The sequence below is a fragment of the Pristiophorus japonicus genome, chromosome 15 (assembly GCF_044704955.1).
Source record: "Pristiophorus japonicus isolate sPriJap1 chromosome 15, sPriJap1.hap1, whole genome shotgun sequence".
NCBI lineage: Eukaryota > Metazoa > Chordata > Chondrichthyes > Pristiophoridae > Pristiophorus > Pristiophorus japonicus.
The window spans coordinates 164,763,893-164,779,272 of record NC_091991.1 but is presented as its reverse complement, the minus strand read 5'-3'; the positions used below and the strand labels follow the sequence as shown (position 1 = coordinate 164,779,272).

Genomic DNA, 15,380 nt, shown 5'->3' with positions numbered 1-15,380 from the left:
TGCTTGTCTGCTCTCTCACACACACCCTCCCCCCCTCTACCCACCACCAATTGCTCACCCCGGCCACCATCTCCCCTCCCCCCACCTCCAGCCCCCCCGACCACCATCTCCCCCCCCCCCGCACCATCTCTCCCCCCACCACCATCTCCTCTCCCACCATCTCCCCCACCATCACCCCCCCCTGACCATCTCTCCCCCGACAACCATCATCACCCCCACCACCATCTCCCCCGCCCCCACCCGACCACCATTCAGAAATTCGGATTCCCGAATCCGGACAGCGGGCCGATCCGTGGCTGGGTCACCCGGAATCCGGAAAATGTTCCGAAATCCGGACATTTTTTTAAAAACTGATTCCCGCTGCGAGTTGGGCCTAGGGAGGGGGGAAAAACACCCCCCAAAAATTCCAAGAAACAAAAATTCACAAAACATTCACAAAACCCTTACCTACTAAATCACTGAAAAAGAATTAAAAAATTAAACCGCAGGTTTTTCCCGGCCACCGGCCACCGACCCATGACCTGGAGCCCCCGACCCGCAGCCAACCTTGCCGAACCCGAAACCGAAACCGTCGACCTCCCCCATCCCCCACTCCCCCCACAACGGCAGCAAATTTGCGCACAGCAAGCTCCCACAAACAGCAATGTAATAATCTGTTTTTTATTCTGTTGATTGAGGGATAAATATTGGCCAGGACACCAGGGATAATTCCCCTGCTCTTCGAAATAGTGCCCATGGGATCTTTTACATCCACCTGAGAGCAGGCAGGGCCTCAGTTTAATGTCTCATCTGAAAGACAGCACCTCTGACAGTACAGCACTCCCTCAGCACTGCACTCGAGTGTCAGCCTAGATTTATGTGCTCTAGTCGGGAGTGGGACTTGAACCCACAACCTTCTGACCCAGAGGCGAGTGTGCTACCCACTGAGCCACAGCATACATTATGGTTCATTGAAAAACAACATAGAAAATGAAACAAAATAAAGTATTATCATAAAGTTTTTGGCCATGGCCTTTCTGCACTAGCCTGTTAACCTCACTCCCGTGATGCCCTGCTCCGCACCAGCCCGCTGACCTCGCTTCCGTGATGCACTGCTCCTGAGCCTGCTCACCTCACCCCCGTGATGCACTGCTCCCAGCCCGCTGACCTCACTTCCGTGATGCACTGCTCCTGAGCCTGCTCACCTCACCCCCGTGATGCACTGCTGCCAGCCCGCTGACCTCACGCCCAGGCTATTTCGCGTGCGGTGCGGGGTGACCATGGGGAAAGCAGCAGGTTAGAGCATAACAATGAAGGACATTACGAAGCGATTGTTAGTACCGGAATCGCTGACGGCACTGAGTGTGCGGAGACGGTAATGGACGGGGCGGAACCATCGCATGCGTTGTAAATGAATCGATGCCGCGGTTGCCATGGAAACCAGCCCAAATCCGCCCCTTCCCTCCCCATGGGAAGCTCAGCTGGGCATCAGGTCACAAAATAGCAGCAATCTTCAGTGTTGCACCAAGCCTTCTGTTGTTGGGTGGGGACATGGTGGTGTTCAGTGCTTCTTCCATTTTAGATGCTCAAGAGTTATGCGAAGGGAGAACATAAGAATTAAGAGCAGGAGTTGGCCATTCGGCCCCTCGAGCCTGCTCCGCCATTCAGGAAGGTCGTGGCGGATCTTCGACCTCGACTGCACCTTCCAGCACAATCCTCACTTCCCTTGATTCCCCTAGGGTCCAAAAATCTATCGATGCCAGACTCGGCATCCACAGCCCTCTGGGGCAGAGAATTCACAACCCTCTGAGTGAAGAAATTCCTCCTCATCTCAGCCCTTATTCTGAGACTGTGACTCCTAGCTCTCGACTCTCCAGCTGGGGGAAACAAACCACTCGGCATCTATCCAGTCAAGCCCTGTAAACAATATGATGACAACAACATCTTTCTATTTTTACTTTCCCAATGGGGGAAATACCCAGCAGCTTCTGCCCAACCCTTGACAGTATGGTTGAGAACAGGAACTCACCATAGCTTAAACGTGGTGGAGCGTCAATTCATTTTAGATGACTTTTGTTGATTGTTAATCATACAGGTACTTTCAAAGAGGAGCTAATGCGTAGGCAGAATACATTTTGTCAAACATATTGCCGCAATAGATACTGAAGATGATATGCTAATTTATTTGATGCTTCATGGCTAACTGACTTTTAGGATCTTTTTGTTCCAGGAAGCAACCAATCCTGAATAAATCTGGAGCAGTTGAGTACATCGCTCCACCAGTAGTGTGTTTGTCAAGGTCGGGCACTCTGCATTGCCTCCCAAGCTGGTCTCAAAGTGCCAGCTTTCGTTGACGTGAAAGCAGCGTCCCTGAGGTGCAGGATTCTGCTCCCTCTAAATTAACTTTTAAATTAATCTGACAAGCACTCCGCCAATTTCCATGTATTAAAATCTTGCCTAAGTGGTACAAATCTGCCAGTTTATTGTGGAGGCTGTCCAATCTGGCTTAAAGCAAATGTTTGAGCTCATTAATTGAAGAATTCCATTATTTTCTGGAATTTACTATATGCAGGATAGTAATAACTCAAAATTTATCTTCTTGATAAATCTGTTTTCGTCTGATGTTAGTTATCCATCTCTCATGATAACATTAGACCCGGAGTATATCATCTGCTGTTATCAAATGAAAAAATAGAATAAAAGTCTTAAATAAAAATGGAAACAGTATACAGGTGCAGCGTCGAGAAACCCGAGTTCCAGAATCTGTAATGTTCCGGACTCCAGGACAATCGGTGGCAGAGTCATCCGGAATCCATAAAATGTCCCGGAATCCAAACTAACCGACCTCACCGCTGCTTACCTCGCCGCCACTGCCCTTACCTCTGGGCCTCCTCGCCAGCCCACCCGACGACCTTCTCGAGGGGCCGGCCAGCCCAAACGGCTCCTCGGCTGGGTGTTTCCAGATTCGTGACATCAGAAAGACGATCGGAAGCCCGGAACGGCCTCCATCCCAAAGGTTCCTGATTCTCGACATTGTACCTGTAGCAAGTATACGATAAATAGACTTAACACACCAATGCAGAGTAGAGCAGTGCCAGATGTTCTTTCCTTTTGCATTGGATGTTAAATAGAGGCCATGTCTGCATGTTTAGCTTGTCATTAAAGATCCCAGGGCATTATTTGAAAAAGAGTAGAAGAAAGTTCTCCCCAGTGCCCTGACCAATATTCCTCCCTCCACCAAAAACAGATGATTTGGTCGTTCAGCTCATTGCTATTGTGGGAGCATGCTGCACACAAAATGGCTGCTAAATTTGCCAACATAACAAAATCCATGCCCTTCAACTTGATTCATTGTGTGTAAAACATTTGAGACATTTCTGAGAGACATTTAAGTAAATGCAAGTCTTTTAATAGCGAAAAAAGGACTAATATCAAGGCTGCAATGAATCCAATGTTCCCAAATCATCTCTAGTATTTTTATATATAACTATACCTCCATGGTTGAATAGCCTGTCAGTTTCCCTGTGTATACACAAAAGGCAGAGGACACCAAAGAAAGTGAATCTTGGACTTCTTGCCGTATCAAATATGTGAGGTTATATTCTACCATCGGTGCGATGCAAACTTATTCTCTGCACTTTATGTCCAACATTTTTTGTGTTATTAATGTTGCCCTCAGTTCACAAGGGAAAAATTCCAATAATTATGTCGCCTTGTTTATTATGGTGTCACACAAACACAAGTCGTAAGTAAATCATAGCAACACAGCATAATAGTTGTACTCAGGATGCAGACTACATAACTAACTCTGTTTCCCAGGGGTACGGTAGCATAGTGGTTATGTTGCTGGATTAGTAATCCAGAGGCCTGGACTAGTGATCCGGCAACACGAGTTTAAATCCCACCACGGCAGCTGGGGAATTTAAATTCAGTTAATTAAATAAATCTGGAATAAAAAGCTACTATCAGTAATGGTGACCATGAAACTACTGGATTGTCAGAAAAACCCAACTAGTTCACTAATGTCCTTTACAGAAGGAAATCTGCCGTCCTTACCCGGTCTGGCCTATATGTGACTTCAGACCCAATGTGGTTGACTCTTAACTGCCCTCTGAAATGGCCTGGCAAGCCACTCAGTTGTACCAAACCGCTACGACAAAGTTAGCACTGCGGGAGTACCTCCACCACACACAGTGCAGTGGTTCAGGAAGACAGCTCACTACCACCTTCTCAAGGGCAAATAAGGATGGGCAATAAATGCCAACCTTGCCAGTAACGCTCACATCCCAGGGACAAATAAATAAAATGTCTGTTTTTCCTATGATTTTTTTTTGTGCCTTAACATTTTCCGTTAACATTCTTTTGCCGGTATAACTGAAAGTCTGCAGCAAGAAAACAGATTCCTACATCCACCAATTTTCTCCCCTACTCTTGCTGAGCATCAACAGCTCTCTGGTATTGTGCCAAAGTTGCCACTCTCCATTTGTTAGTCTAACTAAGAGTGTTAGCAGCTATTCAGTCATAGCAGGCAACACCTTTGAGCCCCATCCTATCCTCATCAAACATCTACACATACGCACTTTCAGCATGGATCACTGGATAGCAGTCGGAAAGGAGAACCCTGTTTTGAATTGTAGAGGGGCGTCTCAACTGAACCCATTCCTGCCCTCACTCAGCATCTATATTTAGGCTGGGGTTCCTATTAAATACAGTCATCTAATATCAAGGGTTTACACAATGAATTTAAAATGATTTATAATCAGTCAGTTTGATTGCTGCCAAATATCCATTTTATTGTATCTTTATGCAATCGCATTAGTGGTACCAACAATCCATTCTCAGATCGTTGGACAAGTGTCAAAAAGGATTAAAGTCCCATTAGAACATAAGAAATAGGAGCTTGAGAAGGCCTCAAGGCCCCTCGAGCCTGCTCCGCCACTCAATAAGATTATGGCTGATCATCGACTTCAACTCCACTTTCCCGCCCGATTTCCATATCCCTTGACTCCACTAAAGTCCAAAAATCTATCACTCTATTAGTCCATGAAATTAGCAGTATTTAGCACATGGAACATAGTAGGAGGAATTTATAAAAACCGGGATTACACAGGATAAAACGGTCTGTTCTGTGACCTAGAGATACTGTTAATTCCATATGGTATGGGACAGTGGTAATTATGTCACAGGAAGTCTGAAATGACGGGTTTATTTGTCTTTGAGGACTGGCTTCCCCTCTGCCCAAGCAGTCACCTCTGTTGTCCTCCAAAGGTCCACCCTTCACCCTCGGCCCTTCGCTGGCCACATGCTACTTCTTGAAACAATATTCTAAAGTGGGCAATCGATTCCATATGTACAGTTGTACAGGGCGTTGGTGAGGCCACACCTGGGGTATTGTGTACAGTTTTGGTCTCCTAACTTGAGGAAGGACATTCTTGCTATTGAGGGAGTGCAGCGAAGGTTCACCAGACTGATTCCCGGGATGGTGGGACTGACCTATCAAGAAAGACTGGATCAGCTGGGCTTGTATTCACTGGAGTTCAGAAGAATGAGAGGGGACCTCATAGAAACGTTTAAAATTCTGACGGGTTTAGACAGGTTAGATGCAGGAAGAATGTTCCCAATGTTGGGGAAGTTCAGAACCAGGGGTCACAGTATGAGGAGAAGGGGTAAGCCATTTAGGACCGAGATGAGGAGAAACTTCTTCACCCAGAGAGTGGTGAACCTGTGGAATTCTCTACCACAGAAAGTAGTTGAGGCCAATTCACTAAATATATTCAAAAGGGAGTTAGATGAAGTCCTTACTACTCGGGGGATCAAGGGTTATGGCGAGAAAGCAGGAAGGGGGTACTGAAGTTTCATGTTCAGCCATGAACTCATTGAATGGCGGTGCAGGCTAGAAGGGCTGAATGGCCTGCTCCTGCACCTATTTTCTATGTTTCTATGTAACCCTGCTCCACCTTACTGCCTCTTCCATTGACCCAAAGATCATTTCTAATTGTCTGTTTGATACTAAGACTTGGACCATCCAAATCCTCGTCCACCTTTGAAGCTCTAGCCTGAAGTCCATCAACCTCTTTGTCCACCAAATTGACCCCTTCTGTTCCTACCTCTCTTCTGCCAGCAAAACCCTTCTGTGCCTTATCACCTCAAGGCTTGACTTCTCTAATGTCCTTCCACCTGCACCCCCCCCATGCTAAACCTCCAAAATCTTCAACTGGTCCAAAATGTGGCAGTCAATGTTCTAACTCAACTGAGTTCTGTTATGTCCTTGGATGCTCTGATAATTACTCCACGAGGCAATGTGTTGTACTTGAACTGTAGTAACCTTAGTCCTTTATTGATAACTCCAGAGTGAGGATCACACCTGGTGGCCTGCCTTTTATACTAGGCCAGGCACACCTGTACAGGTAACCTACGAGTCTCCCACTGCTGTGCCCTCTGGTGGCACACCTTGTGATAGTACAAACAGTAGCCATGTAGGATACATGACAAGTCCCATACGTGCAACAAGCTGGCTCCATGTGTCCAGGAGTGCTGATTTCAAAATTCTCATCCTTGTTTATAAATCTCCCCACCCAACCTGAGTGATTTTCTCTTCCCTTATGTCCCTGTGTGTACTTTCTGCTTCCGTCTCCACCAGACCGCTCCTCGCCTCCTCCACTCCATCATCAGTCATCACTCGGTTCCTGCCCTCTGGAATTCTCTATCCAATCCCCTCCACCTTCCCAACCTTCTCCTGATCAGGAACTTCCTCAAATACCTCCTCTATAATCGTGCCTTTAGCTCTTCATTCCAGCATCTCCATTTTGCCTCCTTTTCCTATGCTTGTTGTCCATTGTATCCTTTCCCTCCTTATTGTAAAGGGCTCTGAGATGCTTTCCAGCTTTGGAAGAGCACCATATAAATGCACATGGTTGGGTAACGAGAAAGGACCAAGAACCAGAGACAATTTAAGGGTAAGTACATGGGGGCTTAACTCCTCTTGTTTTGTTGGAGAGATTTTGGTGCATTTTAGCTTGGAAATGAAATAATAAACTTGAAGTAGATCTTTTGAAGAGAATAGGACAACATGTAGCCTGACTAAATTAGTCTGGAGCACAATTTTTTTCTCAACAGGTTTTTGACAATTAAAATTAACCACAAAGGCAGCACATTGAACCACTGAATCTGATATACAGTGACATCTTCCACCTTATAAAAAGAAAGTCTTGCATTTATGTCGCGTCTTTCAAGACCTCAAGGACATCCTAAAGCGCTTTACAGCCAATGAAGTACCTTTGAAGTGTAGTCACTGTTGTAATGTAGCCAATTTGTGCACAGAAAGCTCCCACAAACAGCAAGGAGGTGATCTGTTTTAGTGATGTTGATGGAGGGATAAATATTGGCCAGGACACCGGGGATAACTCTCCTGCTCTTCTTTAAAATAGTGCCATGGGATCTTTGATGTTCACCTGAGAGGGCAGACAGGGCCTCGGTTTAACGTCTCATCTGAAAGATGGGTATAGAGTCACAGAATTTTTGCTCCACAGAGACTGACACATTTTTCTCCCAATTGTATTAAGCTTCACAACTGTCACTCAAAGTAATTTGTACACAGTTACGCAGTAACACCATCAGTGGTAGTCAGGTAGAAATACGTGGTGTCCCTGGGATTCAGTGCTGTCCCTGACCCAGGAATGCTTACATTTGAATGAAGAACAGAATCATGTCCCTCTCCCTAGCATTGACATCCTTCACCTTCACGGGAAAGATTTGTTTTTTCTAACAAACAGTTAATCTGTATGCAATTTGAGACTTTGAAACCATCAAGACTTTATACACTATCTAGTTATTCTAATGCAGTAATACACTGAAAGAAATTAAAGCTTTTTTTCTGTTTCAACAATTTTATTCTCTCCCGCAGATGCTAACTATAGTTGGGTAGAGTCCCATAGGCACCTCGAGTCTTCTGGCACTCCATGTAACATAGCCACTTTCCTGGTGTGAACCGGACGGTGAATATCTACGAGCTGTTGGGACAGGAGAGGACAACCAGCCAATCCTTGTCCCAATCTTAACTACAGTCAGCAGGTACCACGGGATAGGGATCCAAAGTGCAATGCTTGGCTGATACTTCCTAACACAAGGAGACCAAGCTCATTTATAACATTTGCTACTGCTACTTGGGCTGCCCATTGACTCAATAAAGGCTGGAGATCAAACTTGCAAACTCTCTGGTCTGCAGGTCTTGGTACCATACCCACCAACCTATTGGGGCAGGTCATTCTTAATTATCAGACAGATAAACTTGAGATCAGTTAGAAATGATTAGTGTTCAGAAATGGAGCAGTGTTGGTTCAGGTCTACACCTGTTGTAAATCTGTATAGTTCTGTGGTTGAGACATGTTGTGCACACTGTAGGCCAAGGTGATTTACTCAGGATTACATTAGCTCTGCGAGATGAAGTATATGATTGTGCTCTGTGCTAGGCCCGTGTGCCTTCAAGTTTCCACTTTGTCCTGTAGCACTAGGCACTCCTGTTGACTAACTTGTGATTGCCTTGCAGTGCCACTTGTCAAGCAGATGTTGTTGGATTTGAAGTTGATAGAGGTTCCCAGCTGGACTATAAATCGACTGTTATTTCCAAAATCCACCTTTCATGCTATCTGCAGAGGTAAGCGTGATCCAGGTAATGTCATTTTACACATTAGCATTCAGTGGCACCCTGAAAGTCCACTAGTCAGGTACAGCATGGATTAGCTTTTGAGTAAAGCTTCCCTTTAGTGCGGCAGGTGTTCTCACCCTGTTCTACTCTATTCCGCCATGCAGGCCGTGATGCGTATTACAAGAAGTACATCGATGTGAAGAAGGGCGGCATTGGTGGAGTTGCAATGTTCCTGATGGGTTATGTTGTGATCAGCTACATTTGGGGATACAGCCACATTAGTAAGTAAACCCGACTGACCTCCCTAGACTTGAATTGTCTTTCATTTACACGTTTCACTGAATTGGTCCCACAGTGTTATAAAAAGGACTTGTATATTCATCAGATAATCTCTCAGTTGTTTGTTGCCATTTGGTGGTCAGAGGCAACTCTCCTCCACTGCCAGTCCCTGACATCATGAAATTGTAAATGGGGACTGCACACAATGTGAAATGTTTAATCGTAGAAATGATTTTAATGTTCATCTTATTTTTGGACCTTGAGTTTTAGTCTATAATCTAAGGAGAAATAAAGTGCTAGTTTTAGACTAATTATTTCCCAAGTTTTTTAATCCGAGTTTAAGCTTGTCTCAGAGTTTAAGATTTTTTTTCTCCCCAGTGTTTTTCAAATAATGTAGTAATTCTTCTTGTACATTCACCCAACTCATAAGGCCATGACTTTTGGAACAGATTATGGATATTGAAACAAGATGAATTAAGCCTTTGTTGAGAAATAATAATTGTGCGTTTCAATTTCCAAGTCCGTTGCCAAAAGCTTTGGGCTACTGGCCAGTGTTGCATTAGCTCTGGAAATAATTTACATAGAATGTACAGCAGAGAAACAAGGCCACTCGGCACAACTGGTCGATGTCGGTGTTTATGCTGCAGAGGAGCCTCCTCCCATTCCTCTTCATTTAACCATATCAACATATCCTTCTATTCCTTTCTCCCTCATGTGTTTATCTAGCTTCCCTTTAAACACGTCTATGATTAGGTTAAACAGCCTGTTTAAACCTTTTCGAAGGCTGACTGAAATTCAGATTTATTTTCCGTTGCACTTCTTGGGCTAGTTTTTGACTGGGTTGACTGACTTTGCGACCGGGTTTTCACTGCGATTTGACCGTCCGCAGTGAAACCCCGGTCAGCGAGATCTCGGGGGCACCTTTTTGCGACGGCTCTTCCACGTACCGCCGGAGAGAGATGCGCGACGTGAAACGCGGATTGAGTTACTGTCGTACTTTCGACTCTCTCCGCCACGCCCAGAATACCGACAGGGTCAAATCTGTTGGTCATCATCATCATCATCATAGGCGGTCCCTTGTAACGAGGATGACTTGCTTCCACGCCAAAAAGGGATGAGTTCACAGGTGTTTCAATGAAGGACCTAATATTCCAGATCCCGAACTACATGTTGAAGGGTGGAAAATACCTGTGCGTGGACTTTTTTAACGTGTGGTGGCCGTTGCACACCAGCCACCACACGGGCTTGAGAGAGTGGGCTGTTGGTGCAGCCCTGCCAGCAATGGTAAGTATGAAGACCTGCAAAAAATGTAAGTTAAAGTTTTTATTTTTAAATTATTTTTCAGCGATTTAGTAAGTAAGAATTTTGTGAATGTTTTTTGCAATTTTATTTTTGTTTTTTCCCACTCTCGAGGCCTCTCTCGCAGCGCTATCGGCCCCGTACTAAAGTTGCTGAAACTCGCTGTTTGCGCCGCGAATCCTCGTACAACGCCAACTTTACCGGTGCCGCTGACGTAAAGGCAGAAATTTAGGCCTAAAAACAGTAGCGCAGTGAAAACGGTACTTTTGGCATAAAACTACCGTTTTCACCGACAACCGAAAATCTAGCCCCCCAGGTGTTGGTTAGTTATATATATAAAAAAAAACAAATTCATTCAGAATTCTGACCAGCCTCCTTCATTGTCCAGTGGCTGTCGCAGGTGTGCAAGTATCTCCAGCAAATTTGTATATACTGTATCTGGCATGCAAATATCCTCCTTAATCTACCCACTGATAGGATTAACTCATTCATTCATATTAAGTTTCATACACTGTACCAGGTTTACTCAAGCACAGGCTGCATATTTTTTAACGTTTATTTTTAAAATCATGGATGCAGCCTGTAGGGGAGCTATAATTACTTTTCCTAAGTGAGGGGCTCAAGTTTGGATTGCTGCCTAGATGCAGGGATGCTTATAAAACAAAAGACATACATTTATATCATGCCTTTCGCGACCACCCCAAAGCGCTTTACAACCAATGTTTAAGTGCAGTCACTGTTGTAATATAGGAAACATTATATGCAAATAAAATGGAATGATGGCTGGTGCACACTACTCTCTCCAAACAAATCTTCCACTAATTAAAAACGATTACACCATAATATTCATTTTGAATTTTATTCCAAATACTGGTTTTCTTTTTGTTTGATTCCAAGAAATCCGGTTCTAATTTTAATTCCGTTGAGGAAAATGCAAGCATTTTGATTGACTTTTTACCCTCATCATTTTAGTCAACTAAAAGAACATTCACAGCTCCTGTTGGGGGGAGAGAGAGAGAGAAGAACGTGGCGATTGCATGGGGTGGGAGAATTTAATTTTGCAATTGTAATGGGTTTTAGTTGCTACGCATCCAATTCGGTATCAGCAAGAAGCCCCTCAGTGAACCTTTCTTTAACTGATGTCTATTTCAGAGGCCAGATTTCAAACGACCGACTGGTTCCAACCTCTGAAATACAATTCAATCACAAGAGGGCAATGTCACTTGAAAACTCCGAACACAATTGGCGCTGCTCTAGACACACTGATGTGCAGAAGGGTTTGCTCCTTCTGGTGTGCCAGAGAGTCAAAGTGGGGGGAAAAAAAGTTAGACCTACTATTGCAACAGAAAATCGAGGGTACATGTATAATGATGGATTTTATCCCTTTGTATTGCAGAGAACGATCGCTGGAGGAAGTACCACTAAATGGCTCTGCTAATACGTCACAGCTTAAAGTTACAATAGTAGGTGACAAAACCTCTCAGCTGGACCAGTGAATTGAAACGGTTGTTATTGAACATTTACATTGCTTTTGTGGGTTTCTTTTACAGAAATTGGTGACAAATAAAACTCATTGTGTACCCTTTCCTGGTGTGATTTTTTGTGAAAGTGCGAATAGTCAAAGAGCCCAGTTCTTTGTTTTTAGAATTAAAGGTGGTGTTTGGCTTCATTAGCCAAGCCAAGCACAAACAGCGGAAGGAGCGCACAACAACCCATGCACCCCACCCACGGGTCCCTTCAACCATCACCTGCCTCACCTGTGACAGTGACTGTAGATCCCGCATTGGTCTCATCAGTCACCTAAACTCATTAGTGTGGAAGCAAGTCATCCTCGACTCCGAGGGACTGCCTAAGAAGAAGAGGTTTGATTATTAAAGGCCTAGAAAGCACTCCAGGGAGGGCTGTCATCACATTCCTGAATGTAAACCAAATCTCTGTGTTCTTTTGCAAGTCTCTTATTTACACTTTTCCTTTTCTGTAATTACTATTTTTTCCTGTTGGTTGCCTTGCCTATCCTAATCTATGCTACCATCGACTTTTTTCCATCAATCTTCAAAGAAGTACTTGAAGTATTGTTAAATTATATCAAACACTGAATTTTGCCAAGTTCCCATTGCCCCAAAGCTGCACCCAGTAAAACTCAACCACAAAAATGGGATCCTACATCTTTGCCCACACCAGCAGTCTTATTGGTCCTTCCTCTATTCTGTCTAGGATTGTGCCTTTGGCATCCCTTGCTTTGACCCTAGCATTTTACACAAGAAAATCTTTTAGATTGTTTAGGATCACAGAATCATGGCCCATGTCACATGGCCAATCACATCTCATATTCAGACAATTGCCATACTTGCTCTCTAGTTTTAGCAACTTGTTGAATTCCCCCCTCACTGGATCACTAGATGTTTGAGATGGCTGTGGTTCAGTGGGTAGCACACTCGCCTCTGAGTCAGAAGATTGGGGGTTCAAGTCCCACTCCAGTGCTGAGGGAGTGCTGTACTGTCAGAAGTGCCCTCTTTTGGATGCGATGTTAAACTGAGGCCCTGTCTGCTCTCTCAGGTGGACGTAAAAGATCCCACGGCACTATCTTGAAGAAGCGCAGACGAGTTATCCCCGTTGTCTTGGCCAATATTATCCCTCAATCAACATTAAAAAAACAGATTATCTGGTCATTATCACATTGCTGTTTGTGTAAGCTTACTGGGCGCAAATTGGTTGCCGCGTTTCCCACATTACACTCCAAAAGTACGTCATTGTCTGTAAAGGAGGGCAGGAAAGAGTGGGAGAGCTATAGTGATAGGGGATTCAATTGTAAGGGGAATAGATAGACGTTTCTGCGGCCGCAACCAAGACTCCAGGATGGTATGTTGCCTCCCTGGGTCAAGGGTCAAGGATGTCTTGGAGCGGGTGCAGGACATTCTGAAAAGGGAGGGTGAACAGCCAGTTGTCGTGGTGCATATAGGTACCAACGATATAAGTAAAAAACGGGATGAGATCCTACGAGACAAATTTAGGGAGCTAGGAGCTAAATTAAAAAGTAGGACATCAAAAGTAGTAATCTCAGGATTGCTACCAGTACCACGTGCTAGTCAGAGTAGGAATCGCAGGATAGCTCAGATGAATACGTGGCTTGAGGTGTGGTGCACAAGGGAGGGATTCAAATTCCTGGGACATTGGAACCGGTTCTGGGGGAGGTGGGATCAGTACAAACCGGACGGTCTGCACCTGGGCAGGACTGGAACCAATGTCCTAGGGGGGAGTATTTGCTAGTACTGTTGGGGAGGAGTTAAACTAATATGGCAGGGGGATGGGAACCTTTGCAGGGAGACAGAGGGAAGTAGAATGGGGCAGAAGCAAAAGATAGAAGAAAAGTAAAAGTGGAGGGCAGAGAAACCTAAGGCAAAAAGCAAAAAAGGGCCACATTACACCAAAATTCTAAAGGGGCAATGTGTGTTAGAAAGATAGGCCTGAAGGCTCTGTGCCTCAATACGACGAATATTCGGAATAAGGTGGACGAATTAACTGCGCAGATAGCAGTCAACGGGTATGATGTAATTGGCATCACAGAGACATGGCTCCAGGGTGACCAAGGCTGGGAACTCAACATCCAGGGGTATTCAACATTTAGGAAGGATAGACAGAAAGGAAAAGGAGGTGGAGTGGCATTGCTAGTTAAAGAGCAAATTAATGAAATATTAAAAAAGGACATTAGCTTGGATGATGTGGAATCGGTATGGATGGAGATATGGAATACCAAGGGGCAGAAAACGCTAGTGGGAGTTGTGTACAGACCACCAAACAGTAGTAGTAAGTTTGGGGACAGCATCAAACAAGAAATTAGGGATGCATGCAATAAAGGTACAGCAGTTAACATGGGTGACTTTAATCTACATATTGATTGGGCTAACCAAACTGGTAGCAATATGGTGGAGGAGGATTTCCTGGAGTGTATTAGGGATGGTTTTCTCAACCAAAATGTTGAGGAACCAACTAGGGAGCTGGCCATCCTAGACTGGGTGTTGAGAAACATTACAATTACCAATCTTGTTGTGCGAGGCCCCTTGGGGAAGAGTGACCATAACATGGTAGAATTCTTTATTAAGATGGAGAGTGACAAAGTTAATTCAGAAACTAGGGTCCTGAACTTAAGGAAAGGTAACTTCGATGGTTTGAGGCGTGAATTGGCTAGAATAGACTGGCAAATGATTATTAAAAGGTTGACAGTGGATAGGCAATGCTAGACATTTAAAGATCACATGGATGAACTTCAGCAATTGTACATCCCTGTCTGGAGTAAAAATAAAACGGGGAAGGTGACTCAACCATGGCTAATAAGGGAAATTAAGGATAGTGTTAAATCCAAGGAAGAAGCATATAAATTGGCTAGAAAAAGCAACTAACCTGAGGACTGGGAGAAATTTAGAATTCAGCAGAGGAGGACAAAGGGTTTAATTAAGAGGGGAAAAATAGATACGAGAAGAAGCTTGCCGGGAACATAAAAACTGACTGCAAAAGCTTCGATAGATATGTGAAGAGAAAAAGATTAGTGAAGACAAACATAGGTCCCTTGCAGTCGGATTCAGGTGAATTTATAATGGGGAACAAAGAAATGGCAGACCAATTGAACAAATACTTTGGTTCTGTCTTCACGAAGGAAGACACAAATAACCTTCCGGAAGTACTAGGGGACCGAGGGTCTAGTGAGAAGGAGGAACTGAAGGATATCCTTATTAGGCGGGAAATTGATGGGATTGAAGGCCGATAAATCTCCGGGGCTTGATAGTCTGCATCCCAGAGTACTTAAGGAAGTGGCACTAGAAATAGTGGATGCATTGGTGATCATTTTCCAACAGTCTTATCGACTCTGGATCAGTTCCTATGGACTGGATGATAGCTAATGTAACACCACTTTTTAAAAAGGGAGGGAGAGAGAAAGCAATTATAGACCGGTTAGCCTGACATCAGTAGTGGGGAAAATATTGGAATCAATTATTAAAGATGAAATAGCAGCGCATTTGGAAAGCAATGACAGGATCGGTCCAAGTCAGCATGGATTTATGAAAGGGAAATCATGCTTGCCAAATCTGGAATTTTTTGAGGATGTAACTAGTAGAGTGGATAAGGGAGAACCAGTGGATGTGGTGTATTTGGACTTTCAAAAGGCTTTTGACAAGGTCCCACA

At 44.4% G+C, this 15,380-nt stretch overlaps 1 protein-coding gene across 1 annotated transcript; it reads left to right on the top strand.

The window, feature by feature from the left end:
- The first annotated feature begins 1,147 nt into the window (after positions 1–1,147).
- Positions 1,148–11,786, top strand: atp5mf (ATP synthase membrane subunit f). Its single transcript, XM_070901260.1, has 4 exons — positions 1,148–1,275; positions 8,525–8,632; positions 8,788–8,904; positions 11,598–11,786. The coding sequence occupies exons 1-4, from the start codon at positions 1,197–1,199 to the stop codon at positions 11,624–11,626; spliced, it is 333 nt and encodes a 110-aa protein (XP_070757361.1). The 5' UTR covers positions 1,148–1,196; the 3' UTR covers positions 11,627–11,786.
- The last annotated feature ends 3,594 nt before the right edge of the window (positions 11,787–15,380 follow it).

Bases quoted from the DNA above. Each gene is read 5' to 3' on its own strand.
- atp5mf (XM_070901260.1), top strand. From the start codon at position 1,197: ATGCACTGCTGCCAGCCCGCTGACCTCACGCCCAGGCTATTTCGCGTG. The intron at 1,276-8,524 runs GTTAGAGCATAA...ATTGCCTTGCAG, and splicing joins GACCATGGGGAAAGCAGCAG to TGCCACTTGTCAAGCAGATG. The intron at 8,905-11,597 runs GTAAGTAAACCC...TTTGTATTGCAG, and splicing joins TTGGGGATACAGCCACATTA to AGAACGATCGCTGGAGGAAG.